This window comes from Trichoderma gamsii (assembly GCF_001481775.2).
Source record: "Trichoderma gamsii strain T6085 chromosome Unknown Scaffold_83.2, whole genome shotgun sequence".
Taxonomy (NCBI): domain Eukaryota; kingdom Fungi; phylum Ascomycota; class Sordariomycetes; order Hypocreales; family Hypocreaceae; genus Trichoderma; species Trichoderma gamsii.
Genome location: NW_020171420.1, coordinates 1 through 25,315, shown reverse-complemented (window position 1 = coordinate 25,315; position 25,315 = coordinate 1). Strand labels below are relative to the sequence as shown.

The window sequence follows — 25,315 nt, the reverse complement described above, 5'->3', positions numbered from 1 at the left end:
AAACATGCATGTAGTACTACGCGTGCAACTACAAAGTATCGCCGCGCATGAACCACCACTTACAGTGCAGTAGGATCCATCAAGATAACCATCTCCAAACTCATAACCTATCCCCCAGATGAATCTACTACCAAGTAGCCTATCCATCTCAATCATACTGCTTTGTTCTAGCTTCAGCAGGTCCTCCCCCTCCTCTTCTCTCATATACTGCTTTAAGTTAGTGTAAAGGTTATTTATTACGGGGATAAAGTTTAAGTCTTCAGCGGATAGCTTCTGGAACCCAAAGAGCTGCTCCTTGACCTGAAACACCGCAAATTGTTTGAATAATATGTAGCGGTACTGGGTTCCCATGAAAGTGTAAAGTCAAGTCAATCGTACTACTTTCTGGTGCTGTTGATGATCTTTCTGAGCCGCCTACTAGCCCTTTAGGGGGGTCTTTTCAAACACGGGGTACGCGACCAGCTCCTCACTGATCGAGTGGCGCGCAAGCTCCCAGACAAACATTCTCGACAGAGGACAGCAGGGCCAGAGATGAGTTCAGTCAAACCAGTGGGATAGGCAATAAATGTAGGGGTCATCTTTGCCATTAGGTCGATGTCGCCAAATCCATTTTCGTCGGGAATAGGATTGGCGTAAGGGACCCAGTAAAAGATCTCATGTTTGGAGAAAAACACCTCACTTACCTCTTTGGCTATAAAGGCTACAAAGAGTGGCGGACACAGATTGGTACACCCCGCCTCTCCTTTGTCAAATTGAAATGTAGCGAACGCAGGGTTCTGAACACCGCGGCCTGTCACGACCCATCTCTTATGGTCGCACCAACAGGCCTACCGGGTAGGTAGAACCGGATTAACGTAGGACCGACCTACCAATCACGGTTGGATCATTGGATCATCTCAATGATCCAATGAGTCTCTCACGGATCATCAAACTCATGGGATGATCCACGATGGATCATCAGAATCAACAAATGATCCAGTCCAGGCAACTGGATATATAAGTTCACTTCTCTACGCTCATTTAGATAACTTAGATAGCCAGTTGTTAACACAGAATCAAGATTGCAACACGCTCTGCACTGCTTACACTCTGGTGACTATTATTGTTATTACTGTTTACATTGCCCGAAGATCTCCCAATCGTTCCGCCAACATAAACCCAGAACTGAACTCTAGGTTTGTCCCTTGGGAAGCCCTCGTATTACTAACCATCTAGTGTACGGTTCGTCACACGGCCCCTACCGTCCTAGTGCCTAGATGAGGATTTATGGAACTAGCTTACTCAGTGGACGTTATTACATAATAAAACAAATAAATAAGACAATAATAAGTTTATTCTTAATAGAAGTAGGCTATTGAAATATCATATTACAGAACCTTCTACGGAAGTAATTATAGATAGTAAGGAATAGAGCTAAATTCTTAATAGAAATTTCACTTTACAAAAAGCATCTCCTTTATAGCACAATTTTCGCAAGCAGTTTTTCTTCTAAGCAAAACACTTTCTTGTTCAGACTCAACAACCGCATTGATCGCCAACCACCTCCCTTGTTTGATCCTGTCACGACCTGGCTCTTATGGTCGCAACAACGGGCCTACAGGGTAGGCAAAACCGGATTAACTATGGGCCGACCAGCCAATAGTTTTACGCTCGCTCAACTCTTCAGACGAGCCTCACGAGCCCAGGACCAACTTGGTATATAAGTTCACTTCATGACACTCATTCAGATACTTAGATAGCCAGTTGTTATCATAGCAATAAGATTGGATTCAGCCACCACATATACCAGCTAGTGACAAGATTGCCCGTTTACCGACCTGACCGACCGCTAACATAAACCTAAACTGCCGGTTTGTGCCCCGAGAACAGCTAACCTAGGATTACTATAGGAACCCAGTTCGTCACAGATCCCCTTTAGCAAAAGAACGCAAAGTCGCTAATGTACACGTGGACCCCCTTCTAAAAATTTTCGTTCTTCATGCCTATTTAAAGAATTTGTCGTGCCCACTTCGCTTCCCAGTTTGGCTTGCTGCAGTGCCGTGTAACGGACGGGGCAGCGGTGTGGTACGATGAGTTTGGCAGCGACGTGGATCATGAGAACCGGAAGGCTATGGAGATGTTTCTGCAGACGACTGACTGTCGTCGAATGGAGCTGGGTGGATTTATGGACGGGAAAAGGCAACGATGCGGCGAGATGGGTGCTCTGGAGTGCGATTGCTGTGAAGAGAGGTCTAGGCAGGGTAAGGAGGCGCGGGTGGAGGAAGGAGAAGGGGAAAGCGAGGAAAGCACGGGGAGTGAAATGGGAGATGAAAGTGAAGGTGAAGGCGAAGGCAAAGGTGAAAGCGAAGGCGATGATGAGAGGGGGGTTGTGGCAGAGGGACTGGTCAGGGGTCGACTGCAAGAGCATAAGCAGGAAGAAAGCCGGCGGCTGACAGTGTTATACGGTTGGCTAGATCACATAGTGGCAGTAAGCTGCTGTGTATGCTATGTAAGATGGCATCTTCGAGGGGGGAAGGAGGAGTCGAGGTTAAAGTATATGCATAAACGAGATGCATGTATGGTGATCAGTCAAAGGGAGTTTGGCGACTGGAGGGCTAAGGTAAAGTTTGCAGACTTTATATGCTGCTGGGAGTGTGGGCTGCCGCACAGGTGGTGCGAAGCAAAGAGGGGAAAGGACGGGAAGTGCTGCTACAGCAACAAGATACTTGCGGTGATGATGATGGCTCGGGTAAGCGGGAGGGTGCAAAGGCTGGTGTTGGAGAAGTTTGGGGTTGACGGGAAGGATGACAGTTATCAGCAGTGGATTGGGCGATCAAGGTATATGTATGGGATGCAAATGACAAACGGAATGGCAGTATGGGATGAAATTATTCAGGAGTGTATTAAACAGGGCAAGAAATAAAGGCAGGGTTAGAAAAGAAAAATATTTATATAAAAATAATATTAGTATGTAATAGTAATATATATATATAGTGTTAAGGGAAATATAATTAAAAAAAAAAATAAGGGGGTAAGTATTCTAATAAAAGGGTTATAGGGTAATAAAAAAGCATTATATATAAGAGGTATTATAAAGTAAAAGATAAAGAGGCATTTTACTACAGATCTTATAAGAGGAGATAAATATAATAAGAGGTCGTTTAGAATAAGGCATTAAGATAAGTAAAGGTAATGGCTAGCAGCTGCTTTATACTTAAAAGCTAGGGGTTAAGGTTAAAAATAGGGTTATACAGGAGGTATTATTTTAAGGTAACCGCTTAGGGCAAGAGCACTTGTAACCGCCAGGGACAGTAAGTTTTTTTTTAAAAAAAATATTAGCTTTTTAATCAAGGTTAGTAAAGGCATTATAAAGTAAGAGATAGAGGGTTAGGGTAAGAGGTTATATAAGATGGGGGATAAGGTAGTAGTTACTTTAAAGTAGCTGCTTATAGCAAGAGCGCTTATAACTGCCGGGCAGTAGGGTTAAAGAAAAGTTTATTTATTACTATAGTAAAAGGTTTTATAAAATAGGGAGTAGAGGGGTATTTTACTAGAGGGGTTATAAAAAAGATTAAATTTAGTAAGAGGAGTTTTAAAATAAGGTATTAAAGTACTAAGTAACTGGAGGGCTTATTTAGTTACTACTTAAAGAGGGTTATATTAGTATATAGTGGGGTTAATTTTATATAAGATTAATAGTAGTAAGGAAAAGTAAGAAGGGTAGTAAGACAATAGGATTATTTTATAATTTAAAGGGTTATTTTTCAAGTTAACTAGTTAAAATGAGAGTGCTTATAACTAGCAGATATTTTATACTTTAAAGTAAAGTGGAAAAGATAGTAAGGCTAAGGGTTGGGGTTAGAAGTGGTAAGAAAAAGAGGAATAATAATAATAGGATAGATAATATTAGGGTTATTATATAGGCAAGCTGGGTTAGTTATTAAGCTGTTAACGGATTACGGTATAGCAGCTAGGTAATAAAGGGTTTACCCGTGGTAAAGCATGGGAGTAAGGCAAAGAAGGAGGGTTTATCCCCCCCGCTTATAAAGAAAGATATTGCCCGTGGTAAGACTATAGTAGTAATATGAAAGAGGGGGGGTTTATCCCCCCCGGGTGCGTAAAATAAAAGATGTCGCCCGTGGTGAGGCTATATGAGATGCAACCGCTAACCTACGATGGTAAGGCTCTGATCAACTCTAGTAGAGTTGATTTAAGTAACCCCTGTAGGACCCACTATGCCGGGGGTAGAGTTGATTTAGAAGACCGGGGGTAGAGTTGGTTTTTTATCGATAAAGCAAAGGCGCACAAGATAGTAGACCATTCTACTAGTGGTCTCGCTGAGTTTCCACCGGATGTCCAGTGAAATAGCCAACTAACCCCTATATGCTGCATATGCTGACTGTATTTTCCAACTTCGTTCATGGATAATAAAGCAACGTCTCGCTGTATGAGATAATAGGGGAAGCTTGAGATATATAATCATTATTAGCATGTCTTTGTCGTCCTACTATCGTATAGAATGGAACCCTGCTGCACCAATGCCTCGTCTAAATCGGCCAAATGTTAGTGATTGCTGGGGCCCCACCCACTAGCTATCAGTAAATCGGGTTATCAGTGGCGCATATCTAAAATGGGATACAGAGGAGGAAGTCGCTAGCTAGAAAATTGTAATTGGGTGGCGGGAAGGTAAATGCAGCCTCTGCATGGGACATGGCCTTGGCGGCCAAGATATCCAACACACACTGCGACAGTGCAAGCGTGGCGGTAGCCAGACGCTACACAGCAAGCTTGCAGAGGCAATATATGGAGAAGAGATAGTCCCAAATTATGGCCGTAATACTTGCCATCTTCCATATGACTTCTGCGATGACTAGACAAAAGTGGACGATGGCGAATGGGTCACCATCACCACTGCGCAAGGAGTGTTGTGCCAACTCGGGTTCGGGCGCCACCTCCTATGCGATACTATTATTGGCCTCTATCATTGCGGGGAGAGGCATATCATGGACGAATTTAGGAAAATTGCATATGAATATAGCCTAAAGGGAGGATTGGCAGTTGCGGATGATGAAACAACAAGCCCGTGCATTGTCGCAACAGGTCGTTGTCACCAACGTAGTAGGATCTCAGTTACTACGGACACTGGTTGTATTGGCGAACACTGTACTCTATGAGGTAAATAGGGACAAAGGAAACTAACAAGAGCTTACTACTGTGTCAAGTGAATTAAATTTGGTATCTATTATACATGTTAATTATTAATAAAGGGCCGGTATGCATCACGAAGATCGCCTTTCCACCAGTGGCATGCCGGCTAAAGGACATTCCGGCGGATGAGATAGAGGACATCATGCCATTCCCGTTAGCGCCCTGGGTCAAGCGAGTGCAAACCATCTCAGAAGTAACGCAAACATCGACCACCGCCGGATGGAGTGTGACAGTGGCAGTAAGCAGTTCAGCGAGGAATGATATAGTCGGAATCGGTGGAGTATTACAATTACCCATCTCGGCACGAGGAAAATCGAAGCGTGAGGCTTTCTCCTTTACACCGGCTCTAGGACAGAGCAGAATCTGTATTCAGGACAGTTGGTAGCCATTGCATATGCGCTGCGATCCCTACCGACGATCGCAGATCGTAACGTGGCTGTGATAACCAGCAACAGAGCGGTTGTGATTAGCCTCGGTAACCCAAGGCAGCTATCAGGCCAGATATATATGCGGCTGATCTATGAGGCTATAGAAAAGCTACGTAGAAGAGGGAACAGAGTGGCAATCGAATGGATCCCCGTAAGCGATGAGAATGAATTGGTGATGGTAACCAAGACTGAGGCACGCAAGGCAACCAAGGGCGGAGCCACGCTACAACGACAATTGCCTAGAATGCGTTCTACAACACTGAATATTCAAAAACAAAAGTTGAAAGCGGAACGATGCATACCAGAGAAAGTTGGTAAACATGCCAAGAGCATAGACGCCGCACTGCCTGGCAGTCACACTCGGCTCCTTTACGACGAACTTCCATGGAAAGAACGCAGCGTTCTGGCCCAGCTGAGAACAGGTATGTCTACACTAAACAATTATCTATATCAAATCAAGAGGTTGGCATCAGATCAATGCAGCTGCGGCAGAGAACGAGAGACAGTGGCACACTTTCTTTTCAGATGCGGCAAATGAACTGAGGACAGAGAAGTAATGACCTGGTGTACGGATACAAAACGAGGAAACCTCTCGTTCTACTTGGGAGGGAAATCGCCGTCAGACGGGTCCAAGTGGGAGCCAGATATGAACGCTGTACAAGCAACAATACGGTTTGTAATGGCCACAGGCCGTCTCGATAACTAACTCCCATCACCTTCAACCCACACCTTTTATTTCACCACATGCCATTTTCAGCTGGCGTCGCTTCAGCTGCCGTAGATAGGACGTTGAACACTTGGAGAAATAACTCCAAGCTAGCCTGCGGATAATTGATACCTAACGCGTGAGAAACCGTAGTGAGACAGGATATCAACAAGGAAGAGCCAGAACTAGATTGTGCCAATATATGGGCTACTATGAGGGAAAGTCATAACTGGAGGGCCATTTATGTAACACAGATTGATAGTTGCCCTATTGGAGGAGACTCCACCGGGCGTACTAAATTGTGTGTGTGTGTGTAGTAGATAATTGGCTATTTCTTTTTACACGACGCAATCTAGGAGGAAATCATCACATAAATAGCTCAATTACATACTCAATAATAGCCTCCTCTTCTAATTTTATAAGCTTTTTGTATTAGGATTTGTATCGCATCGTGCAAGTGTACCAGCGCCACGGCGCGGAAGAGTTGTACGGTCAACATTATAGACCTTTGCTGCAGATGTAAGACTAAAATTTAGGTCCTTTTGAAGAGATTCAATGGCAAGAATAATCCTATTTTCGTACGGAAGTGATACCGTAATGTATTGTAGGAGAATTTAATAAATAATACTAAAATCATCATTCATGGAACACCTCGGAGAGCTCCGGAAACCGTTCAATAAAACGAATGAGATCGTATGTCCAATTAACAGAAGTGGCGTTGTGCTCTGGGGATTTCGAGTCGAGGCTGAGATGTAGAGTTGTCAGGGTATTGAGGCGAAAGTTGTTGAGAATGGGAGATGAGGGCTTCACAAGCATGTCGGCGCTTATGCGGTTGGCATTATCGACAATGCAGCCAGAAGCGATCTCCAGAAACTCAATGGAAGCGTGGCTCTCAGCAAGCGCAGTGAAAAAAGCATGTAACAGTCGACGGACAAGCTTAATACTTTCCGGCGACGTAAAGGTCACACATCTCTGAGGTAATATACCGATTTCCCTCCGCAAACGCCTTAGGCCCCAGACTCGATTGGCGTCTGTGACTCTAAAAATAACGCAATTAGTGAGGCCTCTCAGCGCATGGGTGAGATGCTTAATGTCGTCTCCGCGGCGGATAAGTTCCTGCTGGTCCTTAAAGGCTTTATGATAGGCTTCTTCATGCAGGCCACGTAGGTGAGGGAGCTGGCCGTCGCCGCTTCTACTAGCTTCTTCATCGCTTGCATTTCCTTCTTCCCCTCCTTCGTCTTCTTCTTCGGTTTCTTCGCCCAAACCACTTTCCTCGCGTTTTATGCCATCAACTATCTCTAAGAGGGCCTCTGAAGGCGGCTCAGTAGTATAGAGCTCGTCAAAAGGCAAGAGATGGTTAGTACTATTTCCACCTCCTTGACCGCTGGGCCGAGAGTAGGATGCTTGGCAATATTAGCCAGGGTTTCCAAGCTCCGGCGGTGCAGCATGACGCGGCGCATGCGGAAATAATCTTCAGAAAATATATGAAAGGTGTTGTTATTAAGCGCGCGACATGTTTGGCGTAGGCATAAGAGATCGTTAAGCGACAGGTGCTGGACTATATAGCCCGTGATCTCTGGAGGAAGATGTAAAATCGGCGCCATTTAAGTGGAATAGTAGCGAGCGTATTAAAGGCTAGACAAGTCTTTAGGAATGGCATACTGTGACGAATCATACACTAGATAGGTAGTTCGCATAGGGTAGATTTCCAAGGGACAAACCTAGTAAATGATATGAGTTTATGTTGGCGGAGCGGTTAGGAAGCCTAATAGTAGGCGATGTAGGCAATAGTGAATAAGCCACTAGATTGTAAGTAATGCAGAGCGTGTTACAATCTTGACTCTTTGTTAACGACTGGCTATCTAAGTTATCTAAATGAGCGTTGAGAAGTGAATTTATATATCCATATATCCAGTTGGCTGGACGAGGTCGTCTGTGATCGAGGCGACCGACCACGACTTGTGCCGTGTGTGGCCGTGCCGACTTGGCACGACTTTGGTCCTATTGGTTGGGCTACCCGTGGTTGAGCCGGGTGTTGCCTACCCCAAAGGGGGGAGAGCTAGCTTTCTATAACAACCCAGGAAAGCTAGGAAAGCCAGCTTTCCACCTGTTACGACTCAACCTCTTGTTGCAACCTCAAAAATACAGATATAGAGAAACGGAGGACCAAAGAGCGAATCAGGAGGAATGAATGATAGAGCGCAGCGCTCCCAGCGCTAGAGCGACCTATATACATAATCGCTTTGCATTCTATAAAGCCCCGTGCCGCCCTGCTCAATCAATCAGATCGACATTTAGGAATGCATAGCTTCCGCCAATCTACAACCCACCTACTTAGCGCCATCCACCCTCCCGCGTTCCAGGCGACAGCAGAGGACATACCTCTTATTTTCTATGCCATTCTTAAGACATTGTTCAGTTTAAAAACAGGCCCTCTACTATCCCGCAGAAATGACATCGATTTTACACCTCCCTCCAGAGATCACCGGCTATGTAGTCGAACGTTTGTCACCTGAGGATCTCTTTTGCCTACGCCAAACATGCCACACGCTCAACAACACGTTTCATATATTTTCCAAAACTTATTTCCACATGCGCCGCGTTATGCTTGACCGCCGGAGCTTGGAAGCCTTGGCAGGTATTGCCGAGCATCCCACTCTCGGTCCATGTGTCCAAGAAGTGGAAGTCAGCACTAATCACCTCTTGCCCCTTGATGAGCTCCACACTATTGAGCCTCCTTCAAGGCCTTTCTCGGAGATAATGGCCTGGGCAGATCGCAGGGCAAGGGGTGAAGATGAAAATGATGCAGAGGAAGGAGAAGAAGAAGCGATAGACGAAGAAACAGAGGATGAGGGAAATATAAGCGCCGAAGAGGCCGACAGCGATGATGACGACTACCCTCACCTGCGTGGCTTGGATGAGACCGCTTACCGCAAGGCCTTTGATAACCAGGAGGAACTCATTCGCCGCGGAGACGACATCAAGCACCTCACGCGTGCCATGCAAAAGCTCGTCAATTGCAGCACCATAAGAATCACGGACGACAATCGAGTCTGGGGCCTAAGGCGTCTGCAAAAAGAAATCGGCATACTGCCACAAAGGTGTCTTACCTTTGAGTCGCCAAAAAGTGTCGAGCTAGTCCGCCAAATGCTACATGCTCTGTTTGCTGCGCTTGCCGAGGGCAACACCCCCATTGACTTCCTGGAGATTACTTCTGGCTCCGTTATCGACAATGCTAACCGCATAAGCCCCGACATGCTCGTCAAGCCCACATCGGCGGCTCTGGATAACTTTAGGCTTCATACCTTAACTACTCTATCCCTCATTCTCGACTCAAAGTCTCCAGTGCATAGCGCTACTGCTATCAACTGGTCATACGATCTGATTCAATTTCTCGATCGATTTCCGGAGCTCTCTGATTTTAGAATTGAGTTTGGATACCGCGACGAAGACAGGGGCAGCTTGAGTGGCAGCCCTGAATGGCGGTCATCAGGCTTCAACAGGACGGACTATGCTACTTATACCCGCTTCTCGAAGCTTTCTCAATTGCTTTTTATCTCAAAGCTGGAGATTGTCCACTTAGCGACGTTTGACTGCACAGGCATGGAACTTGCCCTTTTCCTCCTTCGTCACCAGAGTACTCTGCAAGATATTCATCTTGATGCCATTGTTCTTATTGATTCCGATGGTGAAATTGGGAGCTGGCTTTGGCTCCTTAAGGTAATTCGGGATGCTTTTCAGAAAATTACATCCTTTATTATAGAAAATTGCATAGATAGCAACATATGCAGTTTTCTTAGCCTTAAAGATAAGCATTATTATTACAACCCAATAAAGAATATAATAAAAACCACTAGTTCTAAAGGCTTAGATACTATAATAATGCATTTAAGGAAGGAAGTTATATAAGGATTATATATAGAGATTATATATAGAGATCATATATAATATTATATATTAATATAATTTTAGCCTTAGCTTTTCTACTTATATTATTATTACAATGAAGCGCAAGTTATCTACCATAAAAGGCCCATTAAAGGCAGAAAATCAACATAGTAAGCGACTGCAACAGGATTAAACCTTTGCATTTCAAGAAACCGATTCAATCCGGCAACAAGCAAAGCACTATCGAATAATAACACAAGAGCAGTAATAAACGTTTTCGTGTATCCTATGTAACTCTGTCATGGCTGTACACAAGATAAACCTATGTCGATCGATACTGTACAGTACAGTATGTAGAGAAAGGCTTTCTGAAGATAATCCATCAAAAGAATAATTGCGGTTCTTTTACAGTAATTGGATCTTTTTTGATGATAATGGTCAAAGGTGAATATGTTCAGAGTAAGACACAGACTGGCCCGGATTCTGTATCCCTGCACTGCCTGGCAAGCCGTAGCATGCATACATAGCGCATTTAGTAAGCTAATCATCACGTGGGCGTTTTTAATCTAATCGCCCATCCCAGCGCTGGCGCCAAATGCTCCAGCACCCATCCTAGCAGGGCACTCGTTGCTCTGGGTGCGACAAGGGCTTTCTGTCAAACCCTGCTGCATGTTGTCGGGCCAAGGGCAGATGTTTGTATAGGAAGCCTGCAAACTTTGCAGACTTCATGCGGTAGGCCGCCCGAAGCCTGGCACCACGGCTGCGTTTGTAGGCGGCTCAAATGTATCTGGGACGCGAAATAGTCATAGAGAGAGCGACCTGCACGCTAACTGACCAGCAGAGCATCTAATGATTTGACATGTAGCCTCATGATGTCACGCATGCCTTTTATGGCTGAGCTATGTCTTCGCTGAATTTTGGGAGAAGTTCTCTATTGATCTAAATCGATAAGATAACATAAGCACCAGCTGGGAAAATACACTTATTGGCAATCTGCATCATATGCTCAATCTCAAATACTCATTCATATCCAGGCACAACTGGGTTTTCTTCAACATCCATTGTTAAATGCTGGAGTAAAAGTGAGTAAGCATGCCACGGAACATGGGACCAACGCCATACATCTCATTTACAACCTCGCCAGCGGTAGTCAAAGACCTTGCAAGGCTGAGGGCTCTAGGAGGGCCAGGCCGTTTGCACGCTACTCAAGGGAAAAACTATCATTCGATGTCTCCCACCTGATCGTGCCATTGCTCTAGTACGATAGGCCGAAGCTGGAACCTTCCCCAAGGTCACTGAGGTTACCTCGTCACTGTGGCCCTCGAGAGTCTACAGGCAGGCGCCCGAGCTTGCATCCCATACTCTAATTAGTTATCGCCTGAGCCTAAGGCGAGCCGCTGGCCATTAGGCGAGAAGACCACAATTTACCCAGCTACTATGGCCCTCGAGAGTCTGCAGATAGTCGTCCGAGCTTATATTCAATACTACAAGTTTTATTACAGAAGGAACATGCTAAAAGACCTATTAATAACACACACTCTTGTAAAGAGGGTGACTAATGATCGGGAGAGCCAAGGCATGGAGGTGTTGAAGAGTACGGCGGCGGCCAGACGGGAACGGCCATGCACAGGATTCGAAGTTATAAGACTACATTGCGTCTTTTCGTGACTAAAACTAAACAAGTAAGAGAGACAGGCCTCTATGTAAGGGGCTAATAAAATGCGTCTTGTATCTCTATACCATTTGAAATCTGACTACCTTGGTGTTATAGCACTTGAAGAATGTGTGGAGCGTGTCGCAACAAGGTCAGAGATATCCAAGCATTCCTATGTAGAGATTGTATTCAAGAATAGGTCCTAATATTTGTTTGGAGATATTCACCCAGCCTCATCCTAACACTGTTGTATCAACCATAGTAATCTCTCCCATCATGATTCATAAGCCGCCATAACCCGGGTCCCTCCCTGTGCAAGTCGTGTTCGTGTAAACTCACGGATACCCGTATCAAACACCTTATCGAGCCACTCAATCTCCCTTGCCCGGAACAACACCGCGCTACGACCGCTCTCCACAGCGGGCTCCCAACCGGGAACAAGGCGAAGAACTTCCCAGCTCTACCCCACTCGCTATAGTCCAACCCGCCGGTCCGGGTTGGATCAATTCACAGAAATGACATGTTGCACTGCACGCTCTGGGACGTGACGGAGGAAAACATATTCATGTTTGGAGTTATGCCAAGCCTTACGTGGTATTGGAATGTTTAGTTCATGCGCAAGGTGACGTAAGTTGCGATACTCTACCTTCCCATACACCTTCCGAGCATCGATGACCGTGATTGTCACGTTCTGTCTGCCACGAGCCACTCGCCGCTCTGCCTCAGCCCAGGCGGCTTCTTCGTCACGGTACGTCGAAATAAGAGACGACACGTATCGACTCTGCCAGTCAATATGGTTACTCACATTGTGCTTCAGAACTCGTAGAGAGTGGCCATATCTGGCACGGAAGTCTATCGCAGCCCGACCAGGGGCACGGATTCCCCGCCCAGAGCGAGTAACTGCCTGCGAGCCTTCATCCTCCACGCGGTAGTAGGGATCACAGAGACCCTCCAAATAAGCCGGGGATCTACGCCAATCTCGAAAGTTGCCCATTGTGAAACTTACGAACCAAAAATAGCAGTGCTAATTTCCCGTTCTAGTTGATGCAAATGGCAAGTTCAGGGGAGATCCGGGCGTCGGACGCGTCTTGGGCGCGTCTACCGTGACTGGTGCATCATCAGTGCAAGTCACATGTCGACAGGGTCGACCATCAAATGGTCTAACGGGTTGATGTCCCTGCTCTCCACCCATACTTTTATAGCAAACTGGTTTTATGATGCAACAATGTGGAAGGGCCGTGCCGCGCCAGGAACTCCAGCAATAGACATGGGTTCTGTGAAGAATAAAGTACGCAACCCCCAACTGGTCGTGGGTCAAATTTGTCCTCCTCCATCACACCAGACACACCAGAGCGACTGTCTACGGTCAGATGCGCTTTCTGACCACGACATGTCCACTTCCTTTATTGCCTACCTGGTATCGATGGCACAATGACTTGAACAAACCCGCGACTCGACACATGAGCGACGACACCCGCGGCGACACGACCAACAATTTGACCGACAACTATAACATGATGGCGTGTCAGCTGTCCTTTGCTTGACTACGCGACGACAAGCTGACGAGAATAATACCACGCATATTGCTCAACTGCCATGCGCCGTAAAGCGAGTCGAATTACATATGATGAATCGAACGACCGACCGCCAACCCAGCCGACATAAACAAAGGGAATCAACACAATCTCGGGGACGGGTTGGACATAGTGGAAAGTCCATCTGGGGGCCGTTGTGTCTATCTGTGGGTTTGTTGGAGGTGTCGTCTGGACACTACTCGCAGAGGCAGCTCTGCCCCCAGGTGTGGTGTGGATCCAGCCCGGGCGGATAGCTATGGTGAGATCTGGACACAAGTCGTGACTGCGGCCTCGCATGAGCCCCAACTGTTCGAAGGCAAACCTTTCAAGGTGGAAAGACAGGGGATGAACGCATTGCAGTTGAAAGGCGAAATCACGTTGCCGCTTCGCTGACTTGTCACCGTGTGGAGGAACGAAAGATGGAGGGCAACCACGACCGAATGGTGTCGGACAACAATCGGAAGAACTACGCTCCAGATCTCTACGTGGGAGTGGATGATAAGCTACAGGATTGGCGATGTAAGTCTATTATGCTACGAAAGAGACACCAAACTAGCACCCAAGGGGCTTCAACTAAACAAATGATGCTTATTTATTCCTTTCTGTCTAGTTTTGGTTTTCGACCTTTCGAAACATCTTGAACACGGCAGCGAGCCTCCCAGGAGATGCAGCAAAGATAATACAGCGGTCAGATTGGGCGAGCTTATCAGGATCGCTCCCAGCGGAGCGTACAGAACTACAGGTCTATAGGCTTTATTACACAAGCGAATCGCCGTTGCAATTCATTCCATTTGCGAAACGTCGGCGGTATTTCCCTACTGGGTATGATGACGATGGCTATTGGGAGGTATATCAATATATCCTGCTATCTCCGGACCTGAGTTTTCCAAATCTTGACCGCATAACCCGACTATCCAAAGAGGACGGCAAAATATTGTTCTTGGTTACGAGCCATGTTGTGGCCTGGTTAAACGCTAGTCCTACTGTCATTACCGATCGGCGAGACAACAATAAACCACCGCTTCGCAGCGACCTGCAGCTAGCGCTTCAGCATTCTGGAGAATCCCAACTGCGCAGCGCAAAGCGAAGGTAGACGTTTCGCTCGGCGTGGAACGGTCAGCAGCAGGAAATGCACCCGCCATGATGCAGCAGGAGATTCTCGAATTTGTTTGCGACGTGGCACCTGGAGGCCTTCAAATCCCCAGCGGCAAAGCGATACCTGGATCAGATGCCAAACTTAGATGCCACGAATCAGGACGCTGTTTGTTGATTACCTTCTTACAAATCGAGCAGAACAGAAGAGCAACAGGCTTCGTGATGAAGACTTTCAACTGTGAATGGACGTTATTCTGCTTCCAGTAGGCTACTATTGATGAACAGCACTAAAGGTTTTTGGTGACGAATCAGTCATTACTACGTAGTATAGGGTAGCTCTTAAGGTAAACTAAGGAGCTCATGTTGACAGATTTGGCAGATGCAATTTCGCAATTTTTATCACATAACTAATAGGCAGAGCACAATAATCATGCTTGTTGCTATGCTGTTAACGACTGGCTATCTAAGCTACCTGATAAATGCCATGACGAATCTTGATCCTTTGTTGTCGACTTTTATTGGTTCATCTTCTCTAGAGAGTAGATCCGTGCCTTAATAGGATACCATTCAGAAGCTCATAATCGTCGAAGACTGCAGTTGCTTTTTCCTTAGCCTCAGTACAAACCTCAACTGCGGAGGGTAGTTTTGGAGCCGGGCGGCCAGTGGCCTTGAAGAAGTTGATTAGGTCAGATTAAAAGCTGTTGGTCGGGAAAGTATCGTCCTATGTGGACGGCAAGTTACCGTGGAGCCAGATGGGTTCATTGTTCAGTCTGGCGACACACTTACCAAGTTCAAGAAGAGCCCAATTATGTTTCTGAAAAGCTTACTAGCGATACGGTGAAACTCGGAAGTAAATGATAAGACTCCCTTGGGAACTATCCTGAGAGAAGATTCACTAGCCATCCAAAAGCCTACTTATATTAATATCGGAGAGTAATTTGGAGAGTATTAGCCCAAAAGATAAAATTTTTCAAACTTTTAGTCCATTTCTTCTCGACATCGGCGAAATATATTAAAACCGTGATGCGAAGGCGGTAGAGAAGACATTCCAGTCAGGCAGAGATACTTTCATATACATACTGACATAATATAATATGTTCTGAAGTGAATATATATGGCAAAGTACAGCGCTCACTACTACAGAAAATCAGATAGCTTCGCCAATGGAATAAGAGCCATCTTCAGGAAGGGGGTGGGATGTAGAATCCTGATGTGGACAACTAAGCCTAGACCACTAAAGAAATCGCAGCAGACATGTTAGATAAAATAAGCCCAGACAACAGAGCTGTTGATGTCCACAGACACCCTCTACAAACTCTCGGAACTACAGCTACCAATATTTATAATCCACAGGCTGTATGCGGAGACATGGGGACACGCAGACTTCGTGGAATACCACAAAGCTTCGGACATAATGCGAGGCCCACTTGCAAGTGCGGTGAACCAAGGACACCAAGAAACTTTATTAAATTCAAAATAGTACAACCCTTTCTACCGGAAGTCCCTGAAAAGACATCTAGATGGGCATTACTCCCTTTACCTATTTACTGGGCCTGGATAGATATAAGTACTTTGGGCACTACTGGAGGACCACCAGCCCCTATGGCCCTGCCCCCCAAGGCTTAGATTAATACAAAACCTTTCTCTTATTTTGTATAACGCGTAGCGAACGCGGACTCTGAACCCGCGGCTCCTACCGTCCTTATACTTAGATAAGACCCTTATGTAACTAGCTTACATAGCGGATGTTAATAATAAAACAAAGAAATAAACCACTGTATTGCCTACTTATTATAGGTAGTCTCGCCCTTTACCTTGGAGAATACCACGGAATTATTATCCTAGCACAGATATTTATATTATAATAAAACAAGGGATTGCTAAATACCACTAGGAGCTTATCGCCAAGGAAGATTAGCCCATAAAACCAGGAATAGGAAAAAGGTTATTAGGAATTACATTCTTAGTAATATGTTATAATTAATGCATTTAGTAATACAGCCACGTTTTAATAAGATAAAAAGGACGGATAATATGCTTACATAACTACGTAAGTCCGGGTGGCCCATACGAAGGAATAATGCCGTCATCCTAATTAAAGAGACTCTGCACTCGTTCAGGATAAGTGTGTCTTAAACTATAATTTCCTTTCTTTCATTACGCTAAGTATAGCCCCTTACCTCCCAGAGTGCAAATAATATTAAATCTTAAGCCATTGCCCCCTTATTAAAGCATTACATCGCTATTATCCAGATTTAGACTAACACAGAGCTATTAGATTACCTAGAGCGCAAACTATTAGTAAACCATCTTTCTTATATTATCTAAGATTTTAGAATAATTATCTAGTGGGTAGTTTTATATACAATTCTCCAACTCTCCTACTTAGTAATGTTCTCTGTTAATAAAATCAACATCTTTCCAATTGCCAAATATGCCCTAAAGCCTTTTAAAGATAAACATAGTCAATGGAATAAACTTATTAAGCAGATGCAGATTGAATTAATTAAAGAACTCATAAGGTAACCAAGCAAGACTAGTATCCCGCATGCTACCTTTAAAGTTCATGCCTCGGAGGTTCTTCCCCTGCCAGTTTTAATATCAATCTTCAAACAACTAAGACCGCTTAGCAATGTGGTGTCAATTAATACTCGCCTTCAGCGAACGAAGAAGAATTGTGAACATGATCATGTTTCCCCGGTGATCCCCCCAGTCACGACGAGTTCCTCGCACCCGCACGAAGTTGTTGGCGGAAATCCACCGATTTATCGGGTAAATGCAGCACCATCCGGCCAGTGTGCCTACGATGGTAAGGCTTTGATCAACTCTAGTAGAGTTGATTTAATTAGCCCCTGTATGACCCACTATGCCGGGGGTAGAGTTGATTTAGAAGACCGGGAGTAGAGCTGGTTTTTATCGATAAAGCATAAGCGCCTTAACCCCTGTACTGTACTGGATCAGATCTCTGTAGCCCTGAGCTGATTGTCAACCTGTCAACCTCGCGCCCTATTGACTTGCGGGGTCGGCCAGATCATACAAACTCTGGGCGATGGCGTTTGCTTCGTGCACCAGGCCTCTTCCTGTCGCCTGCGCAGAGAGTGTTGCCTTCCTTTATTTTCTTCATCATGTACCCACTCCACCGCCTGATAATATGATTAAATCCCCCCGGACCGGTATTGCTGGGAAGTATACTCTTGCTTTCCAGGAAGGGCACAATCTGGCTCCGGCTCTTCCTTGCTGGTGTCCTGTCTCTCTACGATTTCTCACGCGTTGGGTATTGATTATCCGCAGGCTAGCTTGGAGTTTTTCCTCTAAGTGTTCAACGTCCTATCTACGGCAGCTGAAGCGACGCCAGCTTAAAGTGGCATGAGGTGAAACAAAAGGTGTTGGGTGAAGGTAATGGGAGTTAGTTATCGAGACGGCCTGTGGCCATTACAAACCGTATTGTTGCTCGTACAGCGCTCAACTCTTTATTCTACCTATATACTTCTACCTAAGAGAACCAATTTGACCAGTAACAGCCTTATGGATAACACCAACTCCAGGAGTGCCCTGGGAAAGCGCAAGCGTGGTAACCCTACGCCTAAGAATAAAGCTGCAGCGGATGTAAAACACAAGCGAACGGCGCGGCAGGACATTTCATCTGCACAACGCGACTCGGCCATGCCAGCTTCTACGACCCAGTCCCATATCTACAATCGGCAAATACATTGAGCAGCTTCCATTCGCTAGACAACCCTACTGATATGCCACAATCAGACCAAAGAGACGTATCACAGTTCCTAGACGAAGTTGATCCTTAGTTGGGAGAGGATACAGAAGAGCAAGCTATCTTCGACGATGAAACTCTAACCAAGCAGCGACACAAAACCGCATAGAGAGTCCGGATGCACAGATCAGCCTTGCCAAATATCTGAAATCTACAGTCGGATTAGGCGCCGACGTCCTCAGCAGCAAGACCATTGCAAATCAGAAAGATGACCTGACTGGAAGAGTAAATCCTGAATCTGGAAAGAAGGTCTTCTGTGGCCTACGAGTACAGAGTAATCCAACTCTAGTACAGTTTCATTTCCAATTTAGCGAAATTAAGTATGAACATGGGTGCTAGAGTTGGATTTTCACATCCCTATATAGTTGATATTTGACCTCTGACCCTTGTACAGTTGGATTAGATCTGACCAAACAGCGTCATCAAACTCTGCCAAAGGCCCTGAAATATCTAATAACAACCAGCTTAAGCACACTATGAGTTCGATAGTTCATTTTTATTCGAGTGCTGGAAGGCCGACCTGTAAGGTTACAAGAAATTACCATTGCGATTGACCTCCTTCCGCGATCTCCAGTCGCAAAAATGGAATGCGATATAGCTATTGGGCCGTTAGGTTTCTACACGTATATAAATCGCTTGTTTATCGCGAATGTGCATTTGTTGTTCTTGTCAATGAGGTACCTACGCACCTTCCAAAACGACATTAGGAAATTTCGGCTGCAGAACGGCGAGATCTCGTGGGAAGAGCGGCGCAGTTACAAGATGCTAAATGCAGTCAAGCCTATTTACAAACCATTTGTTATCCTCCTCCTTATATTCTCTTGCCAATTCCTTCTCGCGGCCGGCAGGTAGTTATCAATCGCTTCCCTATTGGCTCACTGCTATCTCTATAGGGTAAGATATAGGCTATTGCCGCTTCGGTGTGAATATCGTCACTTGCCATGAGTTCAGGATATCGCCAGCGAGCCAACTTTGTAATAAAAGCTGTTAATGAATGTGATTTCGTAGCCAGCGGCCTGTGCTGGAATAATTGATCTATCCTAGATGCTTCTTCTTCGGATTCGTCTGCCTTGAGCGCAAATTCACATGAGGTACATAAGATCGTGCGCTCTGGCCAGTGGTCTAACTTTTTCAGCGTTATCCCACCGCAGCGGGCAAATGGAGTCACATTCCGGCTCCACGGACCGAGTCCCGCTGGCTGACGAGGAAATTCGCGGAGTTCTGGCACCTGGTTGCTTCGATTATGGCGGAAATAGAACGTAAAAACGAGAGCCTCAACTATCGCCGCAAAAACATAATTCCCCAGCTTCAATAGAACCTTGAAGAGTTACCTAAGCTAAATTTTACTGAAAACCATAATCAAGGCGGAGCGATTCAATAGCTGTCGTCTGACTATTTTATGACTAATTTTCTGCTACTAAACCTATCATATCGCTATTCTCATCAGCTTCCATCATTGCTCGCATAATACTGCGGCCTTGCTCGCGATCATCATCTTTATAATGCTAAGTCCGTGAACGTTAAGGAAATGAAATTCGCCTCCATATCCAGATTTCAGCCACTTTCTCTCCAATGGAGTAAGAGATTCGCGTTCTGGTTTGCCAACAGTTGTAGACATCGCTGATGGAAGCCATTTGTGTCGCTCTTCTGGCGGCCGTTCAACCGAAAGTGAGTAAAGAATTCCTGTCTTTGGTCGTTGAGGGCCAGTACGAGGCCCAACAGGAGGCCCACTTAGCTTTACGACTGAAAATTGAGAAAAATCACCAGCCCCTCGCCCTATCAATGCAGCTGTTCCGCCTGTGTGTAGATTTACAAATTCTCCGAAGGAATCTGTCCCAGTAGGGAGCCTCAGTTCATAGTCATCCATAGCCGAGTGACCAATAACATTTGAAACTGCTGTTGGCATATGCAGCACATTGGTAAGGAGCAACGCTCCATGCGAACCGGATCCCTTTAATTTTGTGGACTTTTTGACGGGTAAGAGCACAGTGCCTATTCCTATCACTTCGCTCCGAATATCACCAAACATAATGCTTCCGACAAAAGATTTGATAGGTCGATAGTCGCTGCTGAACCAAGCTCTATCTCTAGCATAACTAATAAAATCAGTATAGGGCATTCTAATGAGCCACAGAATGAAGGACGAATCTTACTGAACATTTGAGCCCGTTGCGACCACCCAATCTGGACAGGGCAAGGGATCAGTCTTCATTCCTTTAACCTGCTTTGGCCCGTAGCTTGAGAGCGCTAAAACCGCACTAAGTAGATATCAGTTGACAGCTAGAGATAACTTCGTTGACGGAAAACGAGGCATCGAGTTACAAGAAAAAAATAGCGAAAAAGAACGTCTCGCGTGGTGCTCTATGAAAATGCAGGAAGAAGGAGGGGTAGCCGGCTGACTGGTCATGCCCTGCTGACTAATAGTCAACCACCAGGTAAGGAGCCCGGGCTGGCGCTAGCCCGCCGGCGCCGTCCGATAATTAAGCATAACAAATTTAGATCCACCAAATTCCATCTGGACGTGAGACATAACAGCAATCGCCTCGTTTGGACTTCATGGCCTATGCTGAATGCCCTGGCATTTAGTGCAGTACAATTTGCGTCGCAAAACGCGTACAGAGGTTAGCTGGCGCGTGGAAGTGGGGCTTAAACGAGGCATAGCACTCTGAGATAAATAAACCCCTGTATGACCCACAATGCCGGGGGTAGAGTTGTTCCAGGAAGAGCGCAACTTAGCTAGTGTGCTCGCATTTCTTTCCAGTATAAGTAATAATCCAAATCATGTCTCTGCCGTTTCAATTCTGGAAGATGTAACAACGGGATCTTTGAATCTTTTGATTGCGATAAATAAAGCCAAGTTCGATGACGGCAATCATATTCTGCAGCAGTTGAAAGATCGCTTTGAGGATATTTTCGCGCAGCTCTCACAAGCGCCATACTGTAAGTTAACATGTTGGCATGTTCTCAATATCGACTAAGCGTAAAAGCAGCTATCGACTCGAACGTCGAAGATGCGGTATTTGCTGCAATTATCTCGATGTGCTTTAAGCGAATTCTTTGCCGTCTACGGTTCACGAATAGCTATATAAAAGCAAGTAGGCAGCCGATTACTCTGCTGCTTCAAAAGGCTATGGCGTTGCGTTCTGTTAAGCCTTTTTTCAATTTTATGGAGAGATCAAGAGACGTTATCAAATTCGTCGAATCCTGGAGGAAGCAGGAGACGCCTGATGAACTTGGTTCTTTAGTCCGAAGCATCCAGCATCTATCGAAAATAAGTGGCTTTCAAGACGTCATTGAATCGATATCGAACCATGAGATGGATCCAAGCTCGAAGAAGTCTTTGTTGAATGGCGTCAGAAAGGTTGCTAGATACTTTGAAGCCGCCCGGTTTCTTTGTAACCTATCGAAAAAGCATCCTTCGATCCAAAGACTGCGTTTCATACTCGTCAAGCCACCTTCGAATGCCTTTGGAGAGACATCTACAGCGCTATGTACTTCAACTCTTTCATCGATGATTGCGAGGATTGCCTCACTTCATGGTCTGCAGTGGAATGCCGACCGAATCTGCCATATACTTGGCACCAATGAGATAGAAGCTGGCAGCAGGTTTATCAACCAAACGAACACAATTTTATTAGAAGCGAAGATTCATGCTGCGATTCAACTCATCTTACATTGCGAAACGAACAAATTCACTCCCCAGCCTCGAGTGATCTGTGCGAGTAAAGACGCTTGCTTTCTTTGTAATGCATTTATCCTCACGCACTGAAAATTTCATGTGCCAAGACATCACGGGAGACTTTACCCAGCATGGCGGCTACCGCCCCTTCTTGGAATGGCCGGCATCGCCCGCCAATTTATACTGATTTTGGAGAATCAATTTAGAGACAGCATCGAGATAGTGCTCTCTAAGCGAAACAAAATTATTTATCCCTATCCAAATGAAAGCACCCTCCTGAACTTGCCATCGTCAGTGTCGACAGTCTGTATTCGAAACAACTATGAGGAAGCGCCGCATTTAGAGAATGGTTCTTTTTCAACTCCCAGTCATCTGATCATGCCGGCGGAGATGCGCGAGTCTCAGTCCTTCGTATACTCGGTGCGAAAGACGAATAATGAGAGCCCAGGATCCGACACAGTGCAATCTGAAGCCATGAGTAGAATCGAGCAGCCATATCACAAAGGCCTGGTCGTCTCAAATTCCTCTCGGCTTATAAAACGATTATCGTTCGAACAAGGCAAAGCGCTATGCGCAGAACTGCAGGAAGATCGTAGACCTGGGTTTCACCCGACCTTGCCTTTGGACTTACAAATCGAAGATTCTCCAAATGTCAAAGCTACAAATCTCGCCCCAAGAAGTTTAACTAAGTTTCTTGAGTGGCTGAAGGTAGTTATAAAAGGATGTCAAAGTGGTCTCTCTCAGCTTTTGCGTCGCCGACGCAGATCTCCTAGGGCGAGGTCATAAGTACTGCTGTCAGAAGAATTGTACTAATTAGATCAGCTGGTCAACCAATTAAATTGAAGCAGTTTCCGCTATAAGATAAAATTCTTTGATTTCCATAAGATTTGAATGATTTGTTATTTCTTTCCTATCTAAATCAATTATGTTGCACATATGAACCAATCACCACGATGTAATCTATTTGTATTGTGTAGATCCCGGCCAATCATTTCTTCGTGTGGGCTATCCGGACTTACGTAGTTGTGTAAGCATATTATCCGTCCTTTTTAAGCCTGTCGAAACGTGGCTGTGTTGCCAAATGAATCAATTACAATACATTACTGAGAATCCGATTCCCCATAACCTTTTTCCTATTCCTGGTCTCATGGGCCGATCTTCCTTGGCGATGAGCTCCTGGTGGTATTCAGTAATCCTGGTTTTATCATGACACGAATTTCTGTGCCAGGACAACAATTCCGTGGCGTTCTCCAAGGTAAAGGGCGAGACGACCTATGGCAATTAGGCAATACAGTAGTTTGTTTCTTTATTTTGTTATCAACGTCCGCTATGTAAGCTAGTTACATGAGGGTCTCATCTGAGTATAAGGACGGTAGGAGCCGCGGGTTCAGAGTCCGCGTTCGCTACGTGTTATACGAAATAAAAGAAATTTCTAAGTCTTGTGGGGCAGGGCCTAAGGGGCTGGTGGACCTCCACTAGTGTCTAAAAGTGCTTATATCGATCCAGGCCCTATCCCGTTATAGTAAGTAGTAAGTTTACTCTTAGGTATTGGGTTAGGCCTAGAAATATAGTAATTGGGTTTTATACCCCAGGGCACAAAAGATCCACTCTAAACTATATACCCCAGGGTACATAATATCAACCCAGGGAGGCTAAACATAACCGGCCACGGGAGGATAAATCTAAAGAACTAGCCGGGCGTGCAGAACCGTCGAGTGCACTTCTTGCAGGCTGTTCCTACAGTACCACCATAGGAAGGATAGGAAGGGAGTGGCGGCAGGCTGAGAATCCGAAGCCAGGGTCCAGCTGCTGTCACAGGATACCTATGCCGCAATAAAGTATATAAAGGAGGTCTTTCGGAATCATTTCGTGCCCGAGATGCGGCAATTCTTCGCAGGGAGGATCTGGAAGCTTCCCTAGAAGCGGGTACGAGGCGTCACACTTTCAGACGACAACAGGAGAAGTTCAGAAAGGGTCGCCTATGCCTTCTATGCTTTGATGACTGGGATGCTGCAGGTCAGAACGGCACGACCGCGTTCAGCTTCAAGTAAGTACAATTACCCAAATACCTAAACATCTATACCATCACACCAAAAGCCAATGCTGTGCACCTTGCGAGAACCCGGTCGTAGCTATCTCCAAGTTGCCGAAGCCGTCGGTTCGCCTTGATCGCCTCTTGATGATTCCACCGTTTTTCGACCGCTTTCGGCGCCAGCGGCGCAGCTGTCTCGTAGAGCATCTTCCGGTTCTTATCTTTCAGATGCTGTGCCAGCTTCATAAACTTGACCCATCGTGAATCTGTATTGACTCCGCCTGGCGCCTCCACGAGCTGCCGTCTTTTTTTATCTTCCTCTAGTATGCCTTGCTCGCAAACCTCGGCCATTTTCGTCAACGCAGTAACATCATCGTTACCATCGTCGTCGGCATCATTTCCGTTGCTATCGCTAATCGCATCAATAGGTTGACCAATTGCGTCGACGATCCAATACCTGGCATGCGCGCCTCGTGAAAATGTCTGCAGCGTGACGCTCTTCCACCCCGTTTCACCCGGGCTGAACCTGTGCCCGCTTTGAGTCCGATGGGTGATGGCGTTCTTTTTGTTGATGGTCAAGAAGCGGCATGCGTTACAGCTATATCCTTGAAAGCTTTCCAAGCAGCCAAGTGGCTGGCTGTAGTCCGCGGGGAGCTCGACGGATTGCGGATCGTTAATTGTAACCCTTGCGCCGATTGAGTAGTAGTAAAAGCCGATGACACTTTGTAATTCGCACCCTTTTAGCTTGTGCTGTTTCCGAAAATGAGACTTGATCGTCTTCTCTGAAGGTCGGATCGCAGCGCGGCATTGTAAGCAGAGTAATAAGCCACTGGCTCATATATGATAAAAATATTATTAAAGTATGGAAGTCAACTCAGAATGGTAGACAGATTGTAAAGTAAACTAAGTAGACTGATTTTACGAACGCCCTTGCACGCCCTTGTTCATAACCATGTAGATCTTGTGATGTCCGACTTGCTCCAATTGAATACCTGCGTCGATGCTGTTTTTAGAATTGAAAACACAGTCATTGATATTTATACGCATCGAACGGTCTTCTAGCATTTGGAGAACCTTGTGACAGTGCATAGTGTGCTCATACTGAGAGGCAGAGAAGACGAGAATAACGTTGTTGACAGATAGGCAAAACGTCTGGTCAACATCTTTGGTTGCCTCGAGTGCCGCTTTAACCTCTTGGTGCGAGTGCATAGTTCCCAGGCGAGTAAAAATGGTAGCTTTAGGAATTTTGTCGAAAGCTGTTGGGTGGGTTGGCGACCATATAGCGACGTTTGTCTCGGCATGA

At 45.6% G+C, this 25,315-nt stretch overlaps 6 protein-coding genes across 6 annotated transcripts; 2 read left to right on the top strand and 4 right to left on the bottom strand.

Annotated features, from left to right (window-relative positions):
- Window positions 1–6,957: 6,957 nt before the first annotated feature.
- TGAM01_v211011 (hypothetical protein) lies at window positions 6,958–7,769 on the bottom strand (the record flags this gene model as incomplete). The annotated part of the gene is made up of 2 exons (XM_018810644.1): window positions 6,958–7,641; window positions 7,695–7,769. 2 exons carry the CDS (start codon window positions 7,767–7,769, stop codon window positions 6,958–6,960), a joined length of 759 nt encoding a protein of 252 aa, XP_018656149.1.
- A 1,144-nt stretch (window positions 7,770–8,913) lies between these two features.
- Window positions 8,914–10,096, top strand: TGAM01_v211010 (hypothetical protein; the record flags this gene model as incomplete). Its single annotated transcript, XM_018810645.2, has 2 exons — window positions 8,914–10,041; window positions 10,085–10,096. 2 exons carry the CDS (start codon window positions 8,914–8,916, stop codon window positions 10,094–10,096), a joined length of 1,140 nt encoding a protein of 379 aa, XP_018656150.2.
- A 2,269-nt stretch (window positions 10,097–12,365) lies between these two features.
- Window positions 12,366–12,857, bottom strand: TGAM01_v211009 (hypothetical protein; the record flags this gene model as incomplete). The annotated part of the gene is made up of 1 exon (XM_018810646.1): window positions 12,366–12,857. One exon carries the CDS (start codon window positions 12,855–12,857, stop codon window positions 12,366–12,368), a length of 492 nt encoding a protein of 163 aa, XP_018656151.1.
- Window positions 12,858–19,754: 6,897 nt separating this feature from the next.
- TGAM01_v211008 (hypothetical protein) lies at window positions 19,755–20,513 on the bottom strand (the record flags this gene model as incomplete). The annotated part of the gene is made up of 2 exons (XM_024550952.1): window positions 19,755–20,397; window positions 20,455–20,513. The coding sequence occupies 2 exons, from the start codon at window positions 20,511–20,513 to the stop codon at window positions 19,755–19,757; spliced, it is 702 nt and encodes a 233-aa protein (XP_024404303.1).
- Window positions 20,514–20,997: 484 nt separating this feature from the next.
- TGAM01_v211007 (hypothetical protein) lies at window positions 20,998–22,070 on the top strand (the record flags this gene model as incomplete). The annotated part of the gene is made up of 2 exons (XM_024550951.1): window positions 20,998–21,241; window positions 21,292–22,070. 2 exons carry the CDS (start codon window positions 20,998–21,000, stop codon window positions 22,068–22,070), a joined length of 1,023 nt encoding a protein of 340 aa, XP_024404302.1.
- A 1,987-nt stretch (window positions 22,071–24,057) lies between these two features.
- TGAM01_v211006 (hypothetical protein) lies at window positions 24,058–25,221 on the bottom strand (the record flags this gene model as incomplete). The annotated part of the gene is made up of 2 exons (XM_024550950.1): window positions 24,058–24,749; window positions 24,939–25,221. The coding sequence occupies 2 exons, from the start codon at window positions 25,219–25,221 to the stop codon at window positions 24,058–24,060; spliced, it is 975 nt and encodes a 324-aa protein (XP_024404301.1).
- Between the last annotated feature and the right edge of the window lie 94 nt (window positions 25,222–25,315).